Raw genomic sequence first — 25,515 nt, forward strand, 5'->3', positions numbered from 1 at the left:
GTGTTTTGGCAATATTTTAAATATGGAAAGGGTAGATTGTAAAACAAAATGAAAATATAGCAGGAATAAAATCAATTAACAAAAGCTGCTGAATTAACATGTTTTCAAGACTTTGTCAAGAAATCGTTGGATGAAAAGCATTTTGCCCGGTTGAGTTCACTTCTCAAACACAGCTTTGCAGACAGAGGGCCTGGGATCTGAGAATACAGAAAAGATCCAAGCAAGATGACGAGTGTCAAAAGTACAAAAAAAAAACCCAAAAGAGGTGAGAAAGTAGCAGTAGATAAAGGTAAAGGTTTCCCCTGACGTTAAGTCCAGTCATGTCTGACTCTGGGGGTTGGTGCTCATCTCCATTTCTAAGCCAAAGAGCCGGCATTGTCCGTAGACACCTCCAAGGTCATGTGGCCGGCATGACTGCATGGAGGGCAGTAAGTAAGTAGCAGTAAGGACAGATAAATAAGATAGAATTTCATTTCCAAGTATGTGGCTAGTGGTGAACAAACAAATTTAGCTGGCTAATTGCAACATTCACACTTGCCTCAAACAAAAAGAGTTCTTTCTCCCACCCTGGACTTTCCACAGATATATAAACCCCACTTGACTAGTTTCCAACAGACTTCACAACCTGTGAGAATGCCTGCCATAGTTGTGGGTGAAACGTCAGAAGAGAATGCTTCTGGAACATGGCCATACAGCCCGGAAAACTTATAGCAACCCAGTGATTCCGGCCATGAAAGCCTTCGAAAACACATTAAACATTTTTTCTCCTGAGATATTTAACCTGACGACATCATTTCCCTTCCTTCTTAGTTGCCTTTAAGCAATGGAAATATTCTGTTCAGGAAGACACTGCTGTCATTTGGGAGATGCACTCTGCTTGGGATGACCCAAAAGCTTTATGATACCCCCAGCCGCCTTCAGATTTCAAACATGTGGTGGCATGTGGGAGTAAATTTAACTGTGGTTTTGACCCACTCTGCAAATTAGTGCACATTAACAGAATCAGCCGTGGGCTATAGTGGGCTCTAGTATCCGCTATACACATAACCAGATATCCAGGACGTTGCATGGTGGAGCTTGCACCAAGCTGGGTAAACAAAAAAATTACTTGCTACAGGAAATGTTCAGATTTTTTCCACCTAAAAATGTGGAGGCCAGTTTCTGAAACGAATTGAAGGCACACACAACAACAATCCTAATTAAGCAGGCCCACACTTCCCATTGAAATACTGGCAAGTTTATGTTGGTTAAAATTGTTCATTTTAAACATTGTATTGATGTTTAAAAAGCTGCCTTGAGTCCCCTTAAGGGTAGCGAAAGGCGGGGTATAAATAGGGCAAATAAATAAATAAATAATAAATACTGTTCTATCGAGTTTTTTTGAACTACAAATAAGATATGTGCCGCATGAATAGGAAGGAATTAATTTTTTTCAAACTATAGTCCAGCCCTGCAACAGTCTGCGGGACCATGAACTATCCCTCTGCTTAAAAAGTTTGAGGACCCCCGTTCTAAACACTAAATAACTAAGCGGTTATTTAGCACAATCTTAGCACTAATGAAAAGATGCCACAACTGTTTTTTGGCATTTCTCTTCCCTACCCCATCACTACTCCCTTAAGTTGCCTAGCTTATCCACTATCTTGAGCCTATGTATTATTTTGCCGAGACTCAAAAAACATTGGGGTAATTCCTTTTCCCCCTCTCAGCATCTCACTATATCAAAAGGGGGGCAGATGTGGTTTTATTTGCAGGGTTGAGCCAGGGGGAAAACTAGCACAGCAGCACATAGAAACTACAAGAACCATTTCATCATCCGGGTTTAAACTGTTTCATCACTTGTTTGAAAGCTTGCAAGGGAGCAAAAGATGCCCAGGCCTCTGTGTAGTCTGATTTTCCCAATAACTACTTACAGAGACATATTAAATACACCATTCCATAACAAATGAAGGATTGGGCAGCAGAACATGAGTGGGGTGTCTTTCAATAACATTGAAATAAAGGAAAATCCTGCTGTTGGCTCTTTTTCTTTTTTTCAACGGGAAATAACTGGTGCTCAGACAGCTATGCGCACGTGCAGAAAATTATGGCTAGTTTTATATCACTCTTGGTGAGCAAGCCTCTGCTATTCCATTCCCTCTTTTAGGGTACAATAAATACACAAAGCAGTTGGAACAGCCTTTACATTTTACAAGCACGCTTTAGAACATTGGCTCAAACTTCAACCTACAGTTGTGTTAGCAGGTATTTTTTTAAAAGAGCATATGAATTTGATTGGTATAGTTTCTTGATCTATTATTCTCAAATTTACAAAAATAGTAATTCTGCAGTTGGATTTGCAGTGTGGGTCACCTTGAGTTATTAGATGAGCATGTCTTAACAACTTGAAATATAACGAATGGATTAATTAATATTAAAGCAATTCAACTAAAACTTTGGCTTTACTAGGGACTGAATAAATCAAACTTAATGAGCCAAATGTTCAAATTTTATTCAGATAGTGGTAACACCCAATTTGTTTCAGCCCTGCCATTTACTAGTGGTTCTCATTGCCAAAAGTCTGATAATTCATATCATCATCCTGCCTGGTCCTTAGGGAAAAATAATATTCCCTTAGGGAATGGCTGAAATACCCAAAGGGCATTAAATTCTTTCCAGTCTTGGAAGCTGAGCAAGGCCAGGCCTGGTGAGTACTTAGATGGGAGACCACCAGTGAATGTATTAAGAAAGTGGCAAAGCCATGTCTGAGTATTTCTTGCTTAAGAAAATGCTATGAAATTCATGGGGTCATCACAAATGGACAAACAGCTTGAAAATGCATAATACACAAACAACAATTTTCAAGACCAGCCACAAACCTCTATATTTTCTTTCTACCTCCACACATACACGTATGCCAACAGCCTCATCAAAGTACTTAAAACAAATATAACTAACTATATGTGTGCAGTATCGGCGGGTGCAGACTCCAAAATAAAACTGACTGATATTATTTAGCCAGAGAAGACCGAATGAATAATTTGCCAAATGGTAATTCTATATTTAGGTAAAACCAATTGCTGAATGCATCTAGCAATAGGATTTAAGCTTTAGTCCCATACAGGTTATTTATCTAAACACTGAAGAATCTATGTGATGCACGTGCTAATATTCTCAAGCTTCTTGTTCTCTGAAACTGTTCTGAATCTTCCTAGTAATAAAATAATTAAATTCTTGCTAATAAAACATATATAAAAGTATTTGGCTGCATTCCCCACCACTTCCAAGCTGAGCTAAGTACTACATTATCCCACTCACTTTGTATATATCTCCATTAAGAGGCACACTAAGAGTATCGGACAACTAACCAAGATACTGCAGTTCGTTCTTTTCTTTTTTCTTTTTGTCCCATTTTGAGACTCAGAAGGAAACCTACTGAATACTTAATAGGTTGTGGGAGTGTTAATTGGAACTTATTTCAGTGATTCCCTTCTGTATTGAACATCTGTGGATTTGCATGCAAATGTTAAAAGATGCACGAACAGAACTCAGTTGTGATACAACGGTTTTGTAGTATCACTTTCAAAGTTGGGATGCAAATTCTTTTTTTAAATTTCTGAGTGAGTTTTTTTCATATCAGGAGTGACTTGAGAAACTGCAAGTTGCTTCTGGTGTGAGAGAATTGGCCATCTGCAAGGACGTTGCCCAGGGGATGCCCAGATGTTTTTTTAAAATGTTTTACCATCCTTGTGGGAAGCATTTCTCATGTCCCCACATGGGGAGCTGGAGCTGACAGAGGGAACTCATCTGTGCTCTTCCCAGATTCGAACCAGCAATCTTCAGGTCAGCAACCCAGCCTTCGAATCCTGCCGGCATGATTTGTCGTTTTAGCCACCAATTGTTCCAAAGACAATAGTTTGTCAAAGCATGAATATAGGTTCAGATGTAACAACAAGCCATGATTTAAACATGCTTATAGCTTCTTATTGTGGCTTGAAACTGGCTAACAAACCATACTTCTGATGCATGTCAGAATTCAATAACCGTGCATGACATTACCTGTAAATCTAACCACTATGTTAAACTAATGATTTATTTGGCTTAATATCCTATCTCAGTTAATAAAGAGTACTGTCTGATTCTAAGGAACTGACAGGGAAAAATATGAGTGACAGAAATTGGCAGGAAAATCACTCTGCTGAAAGTGTTGAGGTTCGTTTAAAGAATGGCTAATTGTCAAATTAGATAATTGCTAAATGAGGATAGGTGAGAAGGCACCATTTTGGATTTTCTCACACATATACCAAGATGTGTCGACCCTACCCTAAAATGAAGTTAGCTTGTTGTTCATACTTGGCTTCTGTAATCAAACAGAAGTAGAAATAAACCAAATGAGGCTACAAACCTATAGCTATCTATTGATAAAGGCCTGCTATGGTGTTATGGGCCTGTGTAGAAAGGGATTTAGTAAGCAATTGTTAAAATGCATGTTTTCTGCCTGCCTTGGAAAGTTTGCTTTCATAGGTCCTGAAGAATCATCACACAGTCCTACGTACCACAAAAATTGGGTTCTTACATCCTGTGTAATATTGGGCAATAGGGCCTAGAAGCAGGTGCAAAGCCCCCATCGGCATCATGGCTCATACAGAAAGGTCTCAAAGGAAGCAACCCCTGGTTTTAAAAAATGGGGTCAGAACGGGAACACTCAGACTGCAAAATACAGCTTCTGGACGGGTCTATAAGTGGGAAGGTCTGCTCTCTCAGCCTTTTACATTTTGCTTGTTTTTAATATACTATTTTAAATTATCAGTGACTTCAGATGCAGACTTCTGACAAACAAAACTGTTCAACACATCCAAAGAATATTAAGCAAACCAAAAAATAGCTCACACACTTATAGCCTATATAGAATATAGTCTTCCTTCTATCCATATCTGAAAAAATAACCCTGCATGTAAAGATCAAGAGGATTGAGAATATCCCAAAAAGATGGAAGGCCAAATGCAAGCAAAGAAGCTCCATCGGAAAAGGCTAGGGAAAAGAAGCTACTCAGTGAAGCCTCTCCTTCCCCTAAATTCCTCCGTGATGGTGTTGTGTGCTCTAGCCATTCATTTAATGAACTTGCTTGCAATATCATCTCCTTGCCCAGTCTAGGGGAAATGCAATAAGTCTCTGGGGGAACGTGTCCATGCAGCTTTGCTGAAGAGTGAGCCGACTGATGTGCTACGCAGTGCGACCAGAAGCTGAAACCTAAAGGGATTCCACGAAGAGAACCCCCTCCCTGTTTTAATCATCTTAGCCCAGACGGTCTAGCTCAAAACATGAGACATTCCCCAAGTGTTCCCCTCCGGCATTCATAAGTCCCTTATGCAAGCCATCAGGAAGTGCGGGGTATTTTCTGAATGAGCCGATCTTTCCTCGGGGAGTCCCAGGCACAAGGAAGATGGTCACGGCATTTACAAGAAGACCAAATCTCCTTCACCTGCTAGATCAGTTCTTTAAATACATAAACACAAACATGTACAGAGAGTGCAAGAGCTTGAAAAACACAGTGTTTCAGATAATTTCTGGAGAGTAGTAGAGGGGGAAAGCATCTGCTTCACTCGGCAAAACTTGAGGGAAGTCTTGGATTTGCTGTTTTAAAGCCTTCCATTCAAAGATTTAAAAGAAGGAAGCTAGGCAACAGTGGTTTTCCTTCTTTTGCCTCTGATCTTAGAGGCAAGACCCTCCGGCCCAAAGCTGATTGGCCACATAGACCACTGAAGTGCCAGCGATTAGGATGCCATGAATATTGACACTCCTTCCAGCACAAATGGACGGGTGTGCACAGCAGCGAGATGGGGATTTCCGATGCTGCAAAAGGCTTTTTTTTTTTTTAAGCCAAGACTTTCCTCTGGAGACTCTTAGGCAAGGAACCATGTGCCACCTGGGGGCCACAGCCATGAAGGGAAAGAAAGCCTAGCGGTGTGGCTGGGGAGTGTTGGTGTGGGCAAGGAGGGCCCTGTCGGAGAAGGGAAGGCACTAGACCAGGCATGGGAAAGCTTGGGCCCTCCGGGTGTTTTGGACTTCAACCCCCACAATTCCTAACTGCATCAGGCCCCTTCCTTGTCCTCCTCAGCCACTTAAGCACCTGGAGGGCCAAGGTTTGCCCATGGCTGGTCTAGATCTACATTGCAGCACCATTCCTCTCCGGAGAAGGGTGATTCAGGACCAGGCTTGGCTGGGAACTGGGTTGCAGCACTCTCGAGGGACAACTGGACAGATTTATATTTCCAATGACTTCCCACACATGTATATAAAACAGTCCTATCCAGACACCCTGAGGGCATTGATGCAACAGAACAAAAACTGGAATGGGAGGGTGGCGGCAGCAAGGGGAGACCCAAGAACAGCCCACATGGGACCATTTGATATCATGGATTTTAGATTAAATAAGGGTCTTGTGCCGGCAGGACTGCTGATGGACAGGTTGGTGGTTCAAATCTGGGGAGAGTGGGTGAGCTCCCTCTCTCAGCTCCAGCTCCCATGCGGGGACATAAGAGAAGCCACCCACAAGGATGGTAAGACATCAAACATCTGGGCGTCCCCTGGGCAACGTCCTTGCAGACGGCCAATTTTCTCACACCAGAAGCAACTTGCAGTTTCTCAAGTCGCTCATGACAGGGGAAAAAATGTATTGTTGAAGGTTTTCATGGTCGTAATCACCGGGGTTGCTGTGAGTTTTTCGGGCTGCTGGAACAGCAGCATGGCTAATACACAGCTCTGGAAAGGTTCCTTGAGAAAGAGACTTCGCCGATGTCATAGACAACCGCGTTCTGCTTATGCCTCTCGGGCACCCGTTTTCCAGAGAAGGGGGAGGCATCCCTCAAAGTTGAGCATTGGAGGCGCCGCCGGGAGAAGGGAAAAGTCCCGCCCGGCTGGTCCGGAGCGCCGATGCCGCTGTCCCTTCAGCACCTCTGCGGGCGGACAGCGCACGGGGCGGACTGCCTTGCCCTGCCTGGGGCGGAGGAGGGCTTACCTGCTGGAGGTAGAGGAAGGCTGGGGGGCCCGGCAGCGAGTGCGGGAGCAAGGCGGAGTTGGGGAGCAGGAGGCAGCCGGAGTTCGCCATGGAGCAGAGCATGGGGCGCCAGGCAGCCCAGCGGCGCTTTGGCGGGACGCAGCAGTAGCAGCTCCCTGGCTCCCAGACCCAGGGCTTCTCCCTTCCTTCCCCCTCCTCCTCCTCCTCCTCCACACAAACGCGCACACGCGTGTCTTCTTCTTCCCCTTTGGGCAGCTCCCGGCGCGGAGCTCTTTACGAGGGCTCCATGGGAGACGCCGCACGCTGCGCCCTCCTCGGCTCAGTCAAAACGAGGAGGAGGAGGAGGAGGAGGAAGAAGGAGAGCGGGCGGAGAGGCTCCCGGTGCCATGAGGAGCCCAGGCGGAGGAAGGAAGGCACGCTCCGCAAAGGCTGGGAGGTGTGTGTGTGTTGGGGGGGGGGGGGGGTGGGTGGAGAAAGAGAGAGAGAGAGAGAAGGCGAGGGAGGGAATGAGGGGGAGAGGGAGGCGGAGGGCGGGCGGGCGTGAGGAGAGGCGGGGGAGTCCCCTGTGCATTCAGACATCAAACGGCTCGCTGTGAAACCAAGGAAATCCAGAACAGCTGAGCCTGCACTTAACCCCTCTCTCGCTGCAGCGCTGCCGCTTGCCCTGCCATAAATAGGCCAAGGCGCTCGCCCACTTGCTCCGTGGCGGGCGGGCGGGCGGGCAGGCAGCCCACAGGGGCCAAGGCAGCTCCGCAGATTCCCAGGGGCCCACTCTGGGCGGCCACGCGGACGCAGGGGGCTCTGCCTCGCCCCCCCCCCCCCGCCTGCCCTGGGGCTGCTCCCTGCCATCATCACCCAACAGAGGAGACCCAGGGAGGAAACTCCGGGATGCTGCTGCTGCAACCCACGCAATCTCTATGTCTAGCCTGTCTCTTGCGTGCTCTCTCTCTCTCGCCCTCGCGGAGACACACGCAGGATCACAAATCAAGACTATCTTGTGCTGGTACATTAACTGACAAAGCAACCCGAATGCCCCCCATGCACTTAGGGGGGAAAACTCTGCTTCACAATCCAGGGGAAGAAGCGCAGACACAGGCGCCGGGGCTTGCACGCAAAAGCCTGGCATGCCCTGCGCCTGGACACGGGCTGGCACACCTACAGGCACGCCAGGCCGACACAGATGGGAGCCAGCTGACCTCTCCCCGGAATAGGAGCAGGATTTGGCAGGAGATGCATTTGCTGGATGACTCCTGAGTGCTGGGTAGCCTGTCCCACAGGAGAGCCAATAGATCCCAGCTCACTGCACAGCGCTGGATTCCAGCAGCTTGTGCGGGAACAGGATGCCCTGGCCTTCTCTCTTCCCAGCACACACAGTCCTGTTCTGTCTGGAAACCATTTCCTAGCCATAGTATGCATTTGTGGGGTTGTCAGGAGGCACTTATTATCTTCTGCCCATAAACTCCTCTCTAGACAGACCAGATATGGGTCTGTGGTGGCACAGTGGGTTAAACCGCTGAGCTGCTGAACTTGCTGATTTGAAGGTTGGCAGTTTGAATCCGTGGGGCGGGGTGAGCTCCCGCTGTTAGCCTCAGCTTCTGCCAACCTAGCAGTTCGAAAACATGCAAGTGTGAGTAGATCAATAGGTACCACTCAGGTGGGAAGGTAACGATACTCCATGCAGTCATGCCAGCCACATGACCTAGGAGGTGTCTATGGACAATGTCAACTCTTTGACCTAGAAATGGAGATGAGCACCAACCGTTACTGACACGACTGGACTTAATGTCAGTGGAAAACCTTTATCTTTATTAGACAGACCAGGGTTTAGCAGGCATGGTTTGTGATGCAGCTACAGGAGCATGATGTCTCCAGCAGTCAGGTAGTTGAACACTGACCCCCATCCACTGAAATAGGAGGGCTGTAAAAACATACTATCTGTTTGCTAAGTCAAATAAGACTAGGGCAGTTTCACATCAATGTGTCTGGAAGACAGTGGGAGTAATAAAGAGATATTGCAAGTACATGCTCACTTAAGAAATGATCCCTTTTTTGTCTCTTGAAGTATGTAATCAAAGGGAAAATACATGAAAGAAAAGTGACTATTTTGGCTTCTGAGCATACACAGAGTGCCATTCTATCCAAGAAAACGAAAATTTCCTAAAACACAGTTACTTGGAGCACTTCTGAAGTACCTTTTTCTTGAAAAAGCGACAAGCTTTGTTTCAAAGCACATTCTTACAGATGAGGATAAAAAAGCAAATAAACCCACACGGTGTGGCTCAAAAGGTCTTTCATATGATCCTCCAAGGTGCAGGATGCTTGTCTCACACAAGTTCTGCTAAAATTGAGTTTTGATCATATGTAGCTTCTCCCATCATTCACAATGCCACTGGGGCTGTGCAAGTGCCTGTTAGAACAATCCTTTCCATGTAACTCCTGTTGGACAGGAATCCTGCATTTTAAGATCTGCAGTGAAACGTGAAGCTTACACAGGCATCAGTACCTAGCGGAAATTCTCCCTTCAGTATAACTTCCACACATCACCCTTCTGATTTTGCATCCCTCTTGTCTGGGAGTTGACCAGCGGGTAAAATTTTGCCCAGATAAATAAAATCCTGGATGGCTGGCAACCTAAACATAAACTTAGGTTCTCTGCTCACATCCCCACTCCTGCCCTCAATAATCACATTACATACAGATGTCTTTGTAAAAATACATACATGTTTGTGTGCATGCTTGCATCAGTATATCAACAAAGCAGTCTCCTTGCCACTTCCCAGAATGTTACAGCTCAGCAATTCATCCCCTAGTTTTGTGGACACCATGGCAAACAAACAATGATATGCATATACCTCCTACAATTTTCTTGTCAGGACTTCATCTTTGTATATTGATATATTTTATCTACTCAGAGTCCAGTTTGGGGAAAACCTGCTGAAAAGTCTTTGCTAATGATCTCGGACTTCACAATGACATTTAAGGCAATCATAGACCTGAGAAAATGTGAAAAGCTTAATAGGGGTAGGGGACAGGGCTCCTGAGCTTCTGTCTTGCCCTTTATGATGTTTGATCAACAAAACCATTTTATAGTCAATTCTGCTTTAAGGCAACAGGCTTTGTTTAGGTGATATTTTGGCCATAACAGACAGATTACTGATAGCAATGTCACATAATTACCACATTAGTAAATTTGATTGCAAAGATTTATCTGTGTTTGGGAATTTTTAATGAAGAGTATCTCAAGGGATCATGACAAATAACAGTGTGTAAACCACAGCTTACCAAAGCAGATAGTATAATGAAGAAATAATCATTTCTAGTGAATGAGTTAAAACATTTCAAAAGATTTCAGCTACAGATGACTGAGTTCTCTCTATATGAAGTCAGTGAAACAACCGTGCATCACAGACCTCTTAGTGTGTGGTTTAGGTTCATGTTCTAGGGACTCCTTGGGGAAAGAAAACCCCAGTCATGGGGAAGTTCATGTCAAAAGTAATGACACCCTGCAATGCAATGATGCAAAGTGCTTGTTGTTGCACAGGTCTCCCTGTACAGCCCCGGGCTTCATGGGATCTCTGCAGATTGTGGAGAAGGCTGGGACCTTTGTACAGAAGTTGGAGGCTGAACGGAAGACCCTCCAGTGTTCAGGCCAGCTCCCTGAATCTCTGGTGACTGGCCCAGCTTTCCTAACTGCTTGGTGCTGATGCACTGCAGGGCCCAGTTTAAATGTGTACCGACCAGCTGCAAAGGCACTTGTGCTCCGCTTGGCTGTGCAGCATAAACGTGAATCCTGTGTTCATTTCAGCCAGAATGTGGGGTACATTGCAATTGGGCTGCCTTCCAAGGCTCAAAGGCAGAATATTCCCTGCCAGGCGGAGATGCTTCTAAGTGAGTTTTATTAGGTGATTCTTCTTGGTGCAGCAACCATCTGAAAAATGCTGCGTTTTAAGAAAAGGGCCTTGAATTGTTCTCAGATCTAGCTCTCTCCCTCCCCTCACAGAGACTGTCAAAGCAATGATAGTATCATGGGTCTTTTCTTTCTTTCTTTTGCTGCAATGTGAGATCCCAAAGAAACATTGGCCTCTTCTATGAGTTTTCTGAATAAATATAATATGATACTAATATCGATGGATCTGGTGTTTCGTCCAGTCACTGCTTGTCATTTTTGGATAAGCAGGGTTCGGTCACTTACAGATGGACAGTATGAATAGAAGGCTGCCAGCCTTGGTATCTTGACACATCTACTGAGGAAGTGATGCAGAATTGCAGTTTCACTGGGGAGCAGGTTGAAGTATTCCTTGATTACTTTCAGAACAGGAAACGAGGCAAACTAGAGATTTGTGGATGTGGAGGACAAGGCTCCTGGGGAAAAGGGACACTGGCAAGAAATATTGAGAGCAGAAGGCCAGTCAAGGGTCGTCTGTCCTGAAAACAGAGGGGGATCTTACAAAGGTTGATGCAATGGGGTTGGTTGGTGAGATCATGGATCTACATTACTCCTCCTTGCTACTTCCTGGCAGCAGAAAGGAAACTCAGCATGCCAAGAGTTTGGCCAGGTTGTCTGCAGTCCGCCCTTGCTCCTGATCACCTTTTCATGTCAATCAAACAGCCCGCCAACTTACAAATTCTCAATATGATGGGCAGAATTAAGCTGATGTTGTTGTAAACGAAAAGAGAATGATTTCTCAAGAAGGGGGACATATTTATGGGACTATATTTTAGAGATATAGTCCCATAACACTCAAACTATGGCACAGCAGAGTTTGGGGGAGAAAATAAGAACTAATGAACTGGAAGAGGTAGGAATTGAAGAATACTGGATCCAGAACTTGCATCAGTGCCATGCTGCTCATAAAGCCTAAATATAAGAGAGATCACTAATTTGATCAAGCCTAATCAACTCCTTAAAGCAGTTTTTCATCATATCAGTACCCCACTCTGCAATACAAAAGGAATAATCAAATCTTGACTTGCCTGGCTATCCAGTTGAATTTTATTCTCACTGTAATCTCCCCATCCTCTCCAGAGCAATGGAGCAGTGTTCTGATATTACACTGGGAACCCTGATCCTCTAAAGTGAATGAAAGGGATGGGAATAATGTCACCACAGTACTAAGCATCAGAAGCTAAAACTGCAAAAGGTCCCTTAACTCTTGAAATGTTTCTGAGCCTCAGAGAGAATCCAGATCACTTTTTCACGTTATGAAAATCACTTAGGCATTACAGAGGTTCTGGTGAGAAGCAGTTTCTCTTTGATTCTGTCACTCTGGCCAGAGCAAAAGATGTACTTGTCAGTGTCATTCTGAATCCTTGTTTGTGGTCCACTCTCTTGCTATGTTGTAATCCAGTTTTAAAACTGCTCACATACTCTAATCTTGTTTTTGCCACCACCTCTGTATCCACTGGATGGTTCGCATTCTGCTCTTTCTCCCAATCAAGAGGAGTCCTGTGACAACAAAAATCTGTGTCCTGTAGCCAAGGAATCTGTTAGGACTTGGAGTTCTAGACATCTGTACAACTCATGATAAATATACATTCATTTTTGACACCTCACACTAATGCTAATACAACACAATGACAAAGGCAAATAAGAACAGTGTAATTTACTAGCAGGTAGGTCTGTGAATCAGACAGTGATACAGTTATTTTCATAAAACAAAAAACATATTGTGTGTGTGAGGGGGGGCTTTGAAAATATAATTTCGAGGTGCATTTTTGGTAGTCCACTTTGAAAAAGTAGTAGCCAAAACCACCTGTATGAACTAAAAAAGGGGACAATGTTCAACACCCAAAAAATGTACAAAGGGACACACATATATGTCATTCTTTATGTGTCTCTTTATTAGCCATAATCTGAGCACTTTGAGGGATTCCATGGCTAGAAAGACAGACCTGTTCACTGGCATGTGCTAGAAAGAACTGGTATTGTCCACACTGCAGTTGTATATGAGAAATGTTAGTCCGTGTGAGATTACTGCTTGAAATAGTAGGCTGGTGCCATTACTGACAGACTCAGTTTCCAGTGGCTTCTTGGAGCCTTTCCTTGCCAGAAAATACGAATATAAGGAAGGTACCAAGAGAAGCATTTTAAAAGAGAGGCTGCAGCAAACCAAAAAGGGAGGAGGGAGTTTATGGGCAAGGATGCATCTCAACATTCAATGCAGAGTATCAGGTTAAAATACCCCTCCCCCACCCCAGATATTATTGAATAGAATATCTAGAGCTTGGGACATTACTTTTAAAAGCACTGTGGGCCCTTCATATCTGCTGGGATTTGGTTCCAAGACCCCTATGGATTTCAAAATCAATGGATGCTCAAACCCATTATATATAATGGTGTCAATAAAATGGTGCCCCTTATATAACATGTCAAAATCAAGGTTTGCTTTTTGGAATTATTTTTTTTTCCAAGCCATGAATACAGAGGGTCAATTGTAATGTTGCTGTTTGTTATAAAGACAGCACTTCACATTCATTTGGGATTAGGGGCACAGGGCTGCTGTGGAAATGAAGAATATATTTTATAACCTGAGAGAACACCTCTCTAGGAATCTCTGGCTCCTTCCACGTGATTATGATAATTGACCATAGAAGTGCACTGAGGATCTACAAATATCTGCAGGTGTCCTCTCTAGGAATCCCTAGACCCTTCAGGGTAACTATGATTAGCTTCCAGTTGAAGTTGCCTATAGAGCTAAACTGGAGGACCTAGATATTCCTACAGAGAACATTTTAATTAAATCCATGACTTATCAAATTTGCAAAAGCCAAACTGTAGACTAACAAAGGTAATGTATTGTCATTACTTATTACAGCATTGAACAAATAATACAATAAGTTGCTCACTGTATTGCTTATTAATTTTTTAATCCATCAAAAAGTCTCTAAAATGTTTTTTAAAACTAATTTTACAATATAAAACGTTATCTTTTAGAAATGTTAATTGTTATACCAATCAACTAATCTTCATTCTACTCACTAGATTCCTTTTGTAATGTAACAGTGTTATACTCTTGTTAAAAAAAGGAAAGCTTTGTGAGTGCCCATATTTCACTGCATAATAGTCACACTCCTATTTGAAGCTGATTCTCCTTTGCTTCCTTCTGTCTCTGAAGGCAAGGCAGTTTAAAAACTACAAAATGGAGGTGTCTGAAGCTCCACTCTTCTCTCCTTCCTCCTAGGCAAGGCAGTTTAAAAATTCTGAAATGAAGGTCTCTGGAATCCAGACCTTGCCACTTTCCTCTTTTCTCTAAGTAACTCCATCCCAGGTTTGGAAAACTGCCCTGCCTTGGAAGAAGGAGGGAGAAGAGAGAGGAGAAGAGTGGAGCTTCAGAGACCTCCATTTTATAGTTTTTAAATGGCCTTGCCTTTGGAGAGAGAGAAGGAAGGAAGCCCCAAACAGCTCTAGAGTTACAAACAAACAAACAAACAAACAAACAAACAGATACATAGCTGTTTATTTGAGGCTGGATCATCCCTCCTCCTCTTCCCCTTTTGGAGGCAAGGCATTTTAGTTTTTAAAAAACCAACATGCTTCTTTCCTCACGTAATAGTCACACTATTTGTAACTACACTATTTGTTACTGAGGGCATCCAAAAGTTGAAAATAGTCATCCAACTGACTCCTTGCATGTACTCGACCTTGCTTTTGCCTGTTTAATTTTCTGAATCTATAGATCATGAGTAACAATCATACAGACCTCCAGATATTGCTGGACTGTAAATTCTCAGCATGCCTCATCATTGTCTATGTAGGCTCAGACAGTTGGGACTTACAGTACAAAAAGAATTTGAGAGTCACATGATTCCCATTTCAGATGTAGATTATAAATATAGAGACATGCATCTAGTTCTTGCCCTGAAATAAATTGGACTCATTGAATCAATGGTTACTTTGTAAGGTCCACTGATTCAATTGGTTTACTCTAGTTCAGATTAACAATGGTATGTAGGCCATCAAGAGCAAAATAGTAAGCAAGGATTACAGGTGAGAATCAATGAGAAAAAAATAGCAACATAAATCTCAAGTCATCTCTCCCTCCTCCTTTCCAAATCAAAATTCTAAAATTATTTTTTCCTAGATTGCTATAGCTTCACTTAGTTTGCAATCTCCTACCATATTCATTATTTCTTTGCCACACTATGGTCTTGTGCCTGACCCTCCACCTTTGAACCTTTACTTATCTCTTGTATGACTATCAAGAGTGCCTGATTCTCCAGTTTGTACAAACAGTATTTCTCCTGCTTGGACCCTTTTGCTACACCTTGGTTACATGTGTGGTTTAAGATGGAGATGAGAGAGGAAACGAGAGGGACGAGAGAGGAAAATGGATCAGAATAAATTGGTAGCCCTCCTGTACTACAATCTGCCACAGAGGTGCCTCATGAGGAGTGGGGTAGAGTGCTTAGAGCAGTGGTTCTCAACCTGGGGTTCCCAGATGTTTTTGGCCATCAACTTCTAGAAATCCTAACAGATGGTAAACTAGCTGGGATTTCTGGGAGCCGTAGGCCAAAAACACCTGGGGATCCCAGGTTGAGAACCACTGGCTTAAAGGAACACTTGGAAGGCCATGGTCTCAATCCAACTACTTCACCTTGCTTGTTTGGGGCAATGGTAAATACAATGGGATAGTAAGTATTGTGATGGTGGCTGCTGTCTGAAATGGAGGAGCCTACAAATTCCCTTTTCTTTCCTTGTGTGTGTGTATGCGTCACCTTCCATGCTGGAGTTAGTTTTAAATGGCAGTCAGCTTTTCTATGGACAATGTGGCGGTAGTGGGGAAGTGACATTTCTGGCTGCCTCAAGCACAGGCATGAAGGCAGCCTCATTTATGTTACAGGCAGTAGATGGTCCCTGATACTCCTGATACTTCCAGCAGCAGTGGCAGCTCTTTCAGTTCAGAGTTTGAGGCCAGGAAAAGTGTCATTGAACTCATTTCAGTATCCTCTGCAAAGCATGAAAAATACATTTCTTTTGGACTACAAAACACATGTGTAGTGTGTAATCTATTTAATTGGCTTTGTTGAATTTTTTATGTTATATAATTTTTGCTGCTTTTGACCACTGTACGCCGCTCTGAATCCCACCCATGGGAGAAAAGAGGGATGGAAATAAATAAATAAATAATCCACCAATTAGCATGTCCACTAGGAGATGCCATTCAAAAAGTAACATTTCCGTGCTCTGGCCCCCTATATCTGTGCCGGAGATTCTGGGGTTAACCCTTCAAATACAATGCTCCTTGGATTGCAGGTGCTGTCTGACTGGATCTGCAGTCAGTAATATAGGCTTCAAGACAGAACTGAGTTATACTAAATAAAAATAGTAAGCATATTTTATAGATGTACAGCAATCACTCAGCAACAGCTATACAAAGAATCTGAGGGATATTGTTCATTGCTAGAAATCTTCATCAGCTGCCAATCAACGCTGAAGATTTCCATAGAGGCTGTGTCCCTCTAGTTTATTTTTCTGTAAAACACATGCAGCTGTTGCATTTTTCATGTACTTGACAGAAACCTATCTCCTCCATAAAATTACTTCTGTTTCTGATTGTCATGGGATATTTAACCTGACCACTACCAAGTTTCTATTCTGTGGGAATCTAAACAAAAAAGACATAATGACATAACTGCTTTCCATGTGCTCAAACATTCAGATATATATTTTAGCCTTCCCACTATGCATATGGCTCCCTCTCACTTGATACAATATCTATCACTTTTGTATCAAGCTTAGGTTTGTATGACTTGTGGAAGGTTGCCCTAGGCAAAATACAAAGTGTTGGTTTTGACCTTTAAAACACTCCATGGTTTGGATTCAGGTTACCTATAGGATTACCTTCCCTCATACAATTCGTCCAGACACTTAGGTCCTTTAGGGGGCAGTTATTCCACCCAGCCAGAACCTGGCTGGTGACCACCACCCAGAGGACCTTTTCATTCGCTGTCCCAAGACTGTGGAACAACCTGCCAGATGAGATACGACAGCTAAATCAGCTGTCAGATTTTAAGACATAACTGAAGAGCCATTTCTTTTGGTTTGCCTACCCAGTCATTTTAGCATGTGAACTTTAACTTGCATTTTACTGATAAATTTTAACTTGCATTTCAACTCTGTGTATCTTGTATTTTAAGGGGCTGTAGTGGCACAGTGGGTTAAACTGCTAAGCTGCTGAGCTTGCTGACCAGAAGGTCGGTGGTTCGAATCCAAGAGACAGGGTGAACTCCTGTTATTAGTCCCAGCTTCGGCCAACCTAACAGTTTGAAAACATGCAAATGTGAGTTGATCAATAGGTACCGCTTTGGCAGGAAGATAATGGCGCTCCATGCAGTCATGCCAGCCACATGACCTAGGAAGTACCTATAAACAAAGCTAGCTCTTTGGCTTAGAAATGGAGATGAGCACCAACCCCCAGAGTTGGACTAGGTTGAAAGGTTTTCCCCTGATGTTAAGTCCAGTAGTGACCGACTCTGGAGGTTGGTGCTCATCTCCACTTCTAAGCCAAAGAGCTGCTTCCAGATTTGAACCTGGGACCTTTTGGTCTGCAAGTTCAGCATCTCAGTGCTTTAACACACTGCGCCACCACCAGGGGCCCTGAGAGTTGGACTAGACAAGACTTAATATCAAGGGGGAAATCTTTACCTTTACCTTTTATCTTGTATTTTAATAATGTTTTATCTTTTTGTTTTAATGATGTTGTACCCTGCCTCAAGCTACAAGGAAAGGCAGATAATAAAATTATTAATAATAATAATAATAATAATAATTGCAGACAAGCACAATGAGAAAAAGGGTAAGTGGCTTGTTCACCTGCAAAGGGAACAATCTTTCTACTTATCTTTCTAAACAACTTATTTTTTTGCAGTTAATACAATTTAAGTATACAATTTTATCAAAACGTGCAGGTGCCAAACTTCTGAGAGTGAAGGCATTAGACTTATTTCTTGACATTTTCATTCTAATATCATTGCTCTCTGAGACTGGTTCCACACATGACTTTAACGTGTGTCCAATTGGGCGCAGGTTAAAGTTCACACACCTCCCTCCAAAACCTATGCTTTCCCGGGGGGCAGGAGTGTCCAAATGCCTTGCTGGACCTTCCTTTTACCTGACACCTTGGGTAAAAGTACACAAGCTCACATGTTTTGGGCACTGTGTGGATGTGCCCTGTGTCTAAAGTGGAAAACTAAGGCAGCTCTTATAAAACTTACACATGGCATTAGAAATTTAACAGTTTCAAAACCATGGACCTAGGAGTCTTTAATTTCTTCCTTTTCACCAGTACTTTAGCATTGGTACTTCCACATTCTCTCCCCCACCATCTTTTCTAAGTCATGAATGCTGGCACCCAAAATAGAACCCAAGACAATTCTTACAAAGACTGCAAAGGAAAGGATACTTGACTTTTTATATATTCAGTGTTGCAGGTCTTTACATTATTTGGCTAGTTTCAACCTACATCTGCCTCTGAACGTAATATGAGACAGAACACCTTGTGCCAGCAGGGAGTCAAGGGAGCGTCGCCTCCACTCAAGACAACAAGGTGGTTAGCATGACCTTGGCTGCAAAGGGCACTTTCAGTCACAACTTTGGGGGGGCTGGGGCAGCCAGGACCTAGGACAGGTGGCTTCTCAGCAGGCAGGTTGGCTTTGAACAGCAATTATGTCTAAGTTGGCAGAATCGAACATGGTTCAGAGCCTGGGACTCAGCAGGCATTAGAACTGCTTGGAGAAGGAGATGCGAGAAGTGGCAGGATCTACAGAGAGACTCACATCACAGACATGTTGCCCACTCAGGGCCTGATGCACCACAATACAATGTCAGTTTTCTTTGGGATTCCTCTTTCCTTGACTAGTTTAGCATGCCAGTTTGTGTCCTTTGTATTTCACATAGCACTCCCTCTAGTACAGGGGTTCTCAGACCTGTTCACGGTCCCTCAGACTGTTTGGGGGCGGGGGCACGACAATCGTTTGAAAGAAAACATGAATGAATTCCTACACACACTGCACATATCTTATTTGTAGTGCAAAAACTAGAAATAACAGTACAATATTTAAATCAAGGAACAATTTTAACCAACATAAACTTACCAGTATTTCAATGGTGTGCCTGCTTTTGGCTGATAGTCACGTTAATTAGGATTATTGTTGTTGTGTGCCTTCAAGCCGGGTAAATGACCTTGGAAGGATGCATCTGGCCCAAGGGTCTTACTTTGGGGGACCCTGCTCTAGTCCTTTCACTTTCACTTTCAAACCTTGGGGACTGATTCTAAATTAATGAAAATACAAGCTTCTATCATGTTCCCTATTTTTATTTTGTTGCTAGCTCTTTCCTAGGTGCCATCACCAATGGATTGGGTTTAACCAGCGGTGGACCCATTAGAAACGTTTTCAGTGCCAAAGGAAGTAAGCAGTGGGTTTGGGGCAGGCCCAGCGGAAGGGACAGGAGACTTAGTGGGGGAAAATGGCATAGAGGGGCTTGGAGCTAGCATCACCATAAGTCACCATAAGGAGCCGTGGTGGTGCAATGGGTTAAACCCATGTGCTAGCTGAAATGCTAACCTAAAAATCTAAAGGTCAGCAATTCAAATCGGCGGGACAGGGTGAGCTCCTATCCCCTGGACGTCTCTGTAGACGGCCAATTTCCTCACACCAGAAGCAGCTTGCAGTATATTCTCAATTCGTTTCTGACATGATGAAAAACAAAAACAAAAAACCCCCCATAAGTTGGAAATGAAGGCACACAAAATGTCATCAACGACATAACATTACAACTGTCTCTTACTGAAATAACTTCACTTCTTATGTAGTGTAAATGCAATGGTTTTGATCCCCCCATAGTTACAAGGCTCTATGGCCTAAATCGTGACCATGGTGGCTGGATGATTCTGAGCACTGCATTGAAAACTGATTACCTTTTCAAAGCCTGTCTTTTCAGGGCCCTTTAATTCTATACAATTACAATGGTATGCATGTGGCCTTCCATTCCCATTTATTCAACAACCCATGGTTTGAACTTTTTTTAATTCTAAAAAGCAATCCTTGATTTTGCCATTTCGTATTGGGGACACCATTTTACTACACCACAAAATATAACATGACTTGAGCATTCCTTGATTATGGTATCCATGGGATATTGGAATAAAACCCCACTGCATTCCACTTTAACTGCCATGGCAGCATTTCATGAAATCCTAGCCTTTGCTGTTTTGAAGTCACCAGAGCTTTCTTGCTGAGGATTCTAAAAACCTTTCCCTAAACTGCCAAGCTCAAGAGCCCATGGCAATGAAAGTGGAAATCTACTACTATAATTACACAGTGCAAAAGGTTGCAAGGAGTAAGAGAAATTGGCACTGGAGCTCAGTGGTATGCAACAAACCTCAGTAAGGGCAGCTGGAGGCCTGCAAGTTACAGATAGTTAGGACCCTACAGTGTTATGAACCCTGACAAAGAAGCAGCAGCAGCAGCAGCAGCAGAGAGCCACATTGGCACCACCCACAGAAACATCATATTTTGGACCCCTAGATCCAGACTCTGAATCTTGTACTTAAGAGATATGAATGATATCATCGTCATCATCAGGCCTATTTTCTAAAAAAAACCCACTCACGGTTATCTTGTAACAACATATCCATAATCTAAATCTGGAGTTTACACTGATAATAATAAATTATACAGATAATCCACAGGCATGATGCCAGTTATGAAAAAAAGGTCAATCTCATCCCTTCTTCAGTCAGGACTCCCATGTGCTGCATTGCCCATGCCAGATACCACTGCTAGAATTATTATTCTTACTCCCACCCCAGGCAGGCTTCAGGTGCTAAATTTATTCATCATGACTGTGAACATGCCCAGCCAGGGGGCGGGGTGTGTGTTAAGGGTTCAATCCCCTCCCAAAATGTTTCAGGATAAAAAAAAAATGGTTTACTCATTAATTGGTCGACCAGTTACAATTAATGAGTAAACCAGGTTTTTTTTTAACCCAAAACTTTACGGGGTGGTGGTGAATCCTTAACCCCCCCCCCCCCCCCCGCCCCTCTCTGGCTACAGGCCTGCCATTAGGGTACTCCAGGCTCTAGCATTTTTTTTTCATGTCAGGAGTGACTTGAGAAACTGCAGGTTGCTTCCGGTGTGAGAGAATTGGCCGTCTGCAAGGAGGTTGCTCAGGGGATGCCCAGATGTTTTGATGTTTTTACCATCCTTGTGAGAGGCTTCTCTCATGTCCTTGCATGGAGCTGGAGCTGATAGAGGGAGCTCATCCGCACTCTCCCCAGATTGGATTCAAACCTGGCAGCCTTCAGGTCAGCAACCCAACCTTCAAGTCACAACGCTTTAACCCACTACGCCACCGGGGACTCCAGGCTCTAGCAATGAGACAGATCATGGGAGACATAGGCAGGCAAAGAACCAACACTGAAAGGGCTCTGTTAACTCTGGTTGGAGCACATTGTCTGTTCCCTGGGACTTGGGGGGTTCTGAAGGACTTGCCATTAACTGCTGTGCCTTTCCCAACCTTTGAATGAACACACAGGCAGACTCAAGGGTGAGTCTGCACTGTAGAATTGATGCAGTTTAACACCACTTTAACTGTCATGGCTCAGTACTACGGATTCCTTGCAGTTGTAGCTTTACAAGATCTTTAGCCTTCTCTGCTAGAGAGTGCTGCTGTCTCACCAAACTACCACTCCCAGGATTCCATAGCATTGAGCCATGGTATGTAAAGTGGTGTCAAACTGCATTCTATAGTGCAGAGCCAACCTGAAATAGTATCTTTCTGAAGGACTCTGCCCCTGAACTGTGGTGACTGCTTCTTCCAGACTCGGCCACGGTCTCATCTTTGAAGGAATTAGATGATGGTTGGCTCTAGCAAAAAGAAAAATCCAGACACCTTCTTGTAAATGATGTGTAGGAAGAAAGCTTCCACAGAGCTCTTCCTTGCAAAGGCAGCATAAATGTTTAATTCACAAATCAAGTGGCAGCTCAGCAGGGGGCAAAGTGGATTTTCCCACCCATCTAAAAGTATCATTCCCTCCACAAGTTGAACTGTGAAAGGCAGCTACTGTTTCACAACTCTCAGACTGGGGAGAGGATCTATACAAGATTTTAGCTCCTATTTTGTCTGCAAAGTCACATTTCTCTTTCACTGTCTTTTAGAAACAGTCTTCTTGGCTGAATATTGATTGAGACAAGGGTCCAAAGGAAGCGGAGGATAAATCTGTCCTGACAGAAACATATAATTTACCTCTACGACTCACAGATACCAGGATGGGGGTTAAGAGCACAGATTATAGAGGGATGAGAAAGCTCAAGAGATGAAGAACAAACCAACCAACCCAATCCTATGCAGTGAAGTAAAGCACTTTTACAGCCTGGTCCTATGCACGATTTATCAGAAATACCTTCCATTCCATTCATTGAGAAGTACTTTCAGCCTTAGCGTCCTACTGCTTAAATATGAAATCAAATAACCCTTGGAAGTAGATGGACCAAGGCTAGCCTGTTGATACTGAAGGCCAAAGTACTACACAGAGCTAATTGGATTGCCAACACTCTTTCTGACTAGCATCCAAATGCATCCCCAATTTTCATTAGGAAAATGGTGTAGAAGGAAAGGATTAAGCCACACCAAAGCCACCCACAATGATGCTGATTCATACTCAATTTTCTTTAAGACCTTATTGACAATAACATTGGTCTCAAGTTTTTTCCCACATCAGGAGCGACTTGAGAAACTGCAAGTTGCTTCTGGTGTGAAAGAATTGGCTGTTTGCAAGGACGTTGCCCAGGGGACGCCAAGATGTTTTTTATATTTTTACCATCCTTGTGGGAGGCTTCTCTCATGTCCTCACATGGAGCTGGAGTTGATAGAGGGAGCTCATCCACACTTTCCCCGGGTTGTATTTGAACCGGCAACCTTCAGGTCAGCAACCCAACCTTCAAGTCAGTAGTTCTTAAAATCTCAAGTTAAAAACTGGCTCATTATTAAAGCCTTTGGGGACTAATGGGTTCACCCAGTGCACATCCATGGGCCTATATGGTTTCAATTTCACCTTCTTAAATTATGCAATCACTTAATTTTTCAAGACTGCTGAAATTATTTTTATTACTTCACATTTTATTGCCCTGTGCTTTAAATTGGGTAACTGTTTTTTGTTGTATTCCTCTCAGACATCTTACAATAGGGGGAGGACATAAACACTGTCCAACCAACCTACCAATGGAATAATAAAACATTGCCCTCTGCTCCATTTCTACTCTCCCCATATGTTGGTATTCAATAAAAAACAAAACACAAGAAAGGCCAGCACGGTTCTGTCACTATCGTGGTGTTGTGCAATATGGGCTTCACTGAAATAAACTGATGTGTGCCACAGGGAGATATGTAAAACACATGCCTGGCTTAAATGTCCAGGCTTAAAGGTTTCAGCTTCCTAGCACTCAAGGTGAAAAAGACATGGGATGGCTTAGTCAGAGCAATGCAAGGCTTACTGATGCTTAGAAACTTTGGTTTACCTTGCTGTGTTTCCTTTGGAATACTTTTTGCAATTTGTTCTGTATGTATTAACAGGTACAATATTTTTCCTTTCACCAGTGAGTCACTTTAACTTGAAAGGCTAGGAGGTTCTGATCAAATACTCTACAAAAGAAAGTTAATATAACCGAGCCCTAAAGGAGATATAAATCTTCTGGCTTCCAACATGGGGCCATTTGGACAAATGCTTCCTGGGATAGATTAGCCCCCATCTGCCCAGCACATAGGAAGCCTGGTGCCAAGCTTGGAAGCAATCAGGTGCTGCCACTGTTGGAGACAGGATAATAGGTTGGATGGTTTTTTGGGAATGAACCAGGCAGGTAATTCCTACCTTCCTGATCTCACTATCTCAAGCAGGTTTCCAAATATCAGAGCCAGCTGGCTGCTTCCAATATAGATCAAATATTCAGGAATCCCAACTTTAAAAATTATTAATTTGTCTTTAAAATATTGTGAGTGAGAATATAGCTGAGCTGATTTAAGAATCATCTTTTTGAGGATGTAAGTTTTGAAATGAAAAGTCATCTTCTAAGGGTACTGAAGGAGTCCTACCTTAATCAGATACACCAAATACACATTGCTTGTACACACACATACACAAGGGTTGCCTCTAATGTACCATGTTACCCCATGGGATTTATATCGTTTTCTTAGATAAGGATTACTGAGAGATAGTTTGCCTTCCTCAGAAATATAGCCTACAACACACAATATCCTCTGATGGATTCCCACTGAAGCACTAAGAGACCTCGTGTGCCATCCAGTCCAACCCCTTGCCAAGAAGCAAGAAAATCATATTCAAAACACCCCTGACAGATGACCATCCAGCCTCTGCTTAAAAGCCTCCAAAGAAGGAGCTCCATCACACTCCAGGGCAGAGAGTTCCACTTCTGAACAGCAGTGGAACTCTCAGATAGGATCGAGTTAAGACACCGTTTTTGAGGGTTCTCTAATCTGCACAGCACAGGGCTATTCAAGTGTGGATCTTCTGTAGAATACAGAGATATTACGTTGCCACATAAAAACAACAGTTTTGACATATATGATGATGCCATCACTGAAGTGTTGAAGAGGACAAAAGGGAGGCAAGTGGGGTGAAGTTCCCTGCCTGGCTTTGTAGCATTGACAGTTTTATTTCCCACACTGAAAGATCTGGTACAGATAAAATTCCAGATGTTTCACACTTTTTCTTTGCTGAAAAACTGATTCTGGCTGAGAGAAACAACAGCTGCTGTGCAAACATTTAAACCCACAAAAATTCAAACGTTGCTATCATAATGTTTACAGGGGACACAAGGAACCAGGGCAAAAAAGGGAAAACAAACAGAATTAGATAGAATAAGGTAACCATGTTGTAAAATTGTTTAAAAAGTTTAATTATCTTTCAGTATTGTTAATACTGTGTTCTATTGGTATTTGGTTTTAAAGTTTATGTTGTAAGCTATCTTAGATCCCATTCCCAATGGGAAGAAAGAAAAAAATGAAAGAAAGAAAAGCCGTTGCTCATGACAAATTGCAAGCCATTTTCCTTCTGGAGGACAAACTTGACCGCCTGAGATACGGACGGTTCTGCACCCCCATTAAATCTGTGTGCTCTCCTCATGCTAATGCTGAATGGGATTTGGGGTGGGATTTTTGGTCTAGAACAAAATGTGCTTGCTTCCCTTGTAAGGAAAGGGATAGAAAGAGGGTGACTAAGGGCCCTTCCAGACAGGACCTATATCCTAGGATCTGATCACAGTTTTTCTGCTTTAAACTGGATTATATGAGTCTGCACTGCCAGATAATCTGGGATAAACAGAAAACCTGGGATCAGAACCTGGAATATAGGGCCTGTCTGGAAGGTCCCTGGAATAACTAAGACAAAAAGCAAGAAACATAAATAAAAGTGCCCAAGAAACAGGAAACTCACACATAGTGGAGAGAAGTGAGACACTATGACCCTGATCTGTGAGGAAAACACACAACCCCTCTCTCTGTC

The 25,515-nt window shown here is 43.2% G+C and overlaps 1 protein-coding gene across 10 annotated transcripts in view; it reads right to left on the bottom strand.

Moving 5' to 3' along the window:
* Nucleotides 1–25,515, bottom strand: part of rbfox3 (RNA binding fox-1 homolog 3) — a 111,873-nt gene that overhangs the window by 68,018 nt on the left and 18,340 nt on the right. Inside the window, exon 1 of one of the 10 annotated variants that reach the window (XM_008104172.3) lies at nucleotides 6,998–7,412. The exons of 8 other annotated variants lie outside the window; for them this stretch is intronic. In XM_008104172.3, coding sequence (XP_008102379.1) covers nucleotides 6,998–7,099 — 102 coding nt within the window. In that variant the 5' untranslated portion in view covers nucleotides 7,100–7,412. Of the gene's footprint in view, nucleotides 1–6,997; nucleotides 7,413–25,515 lie in introns of those variants that run through there. One more of the 10 variants, XM_008104174.3, reaches the window with a different exon arrangement.

Source organism: Anolis carolinensis, chromosome 2 (assembly GCF_035594765.1).
Source record: "Anolis carolinensis isolate JA03-04 chromosome 2, rAnoCar3.1.pri, whole genome shotgun sequence".
In the NCBI taxonomy this organism is placed as follows: Eukaryota; Metazoa; Chordata; class Lepidosauria; order Squamata; family Dactyloidae; genus Anolis; species Anolis carolinensis.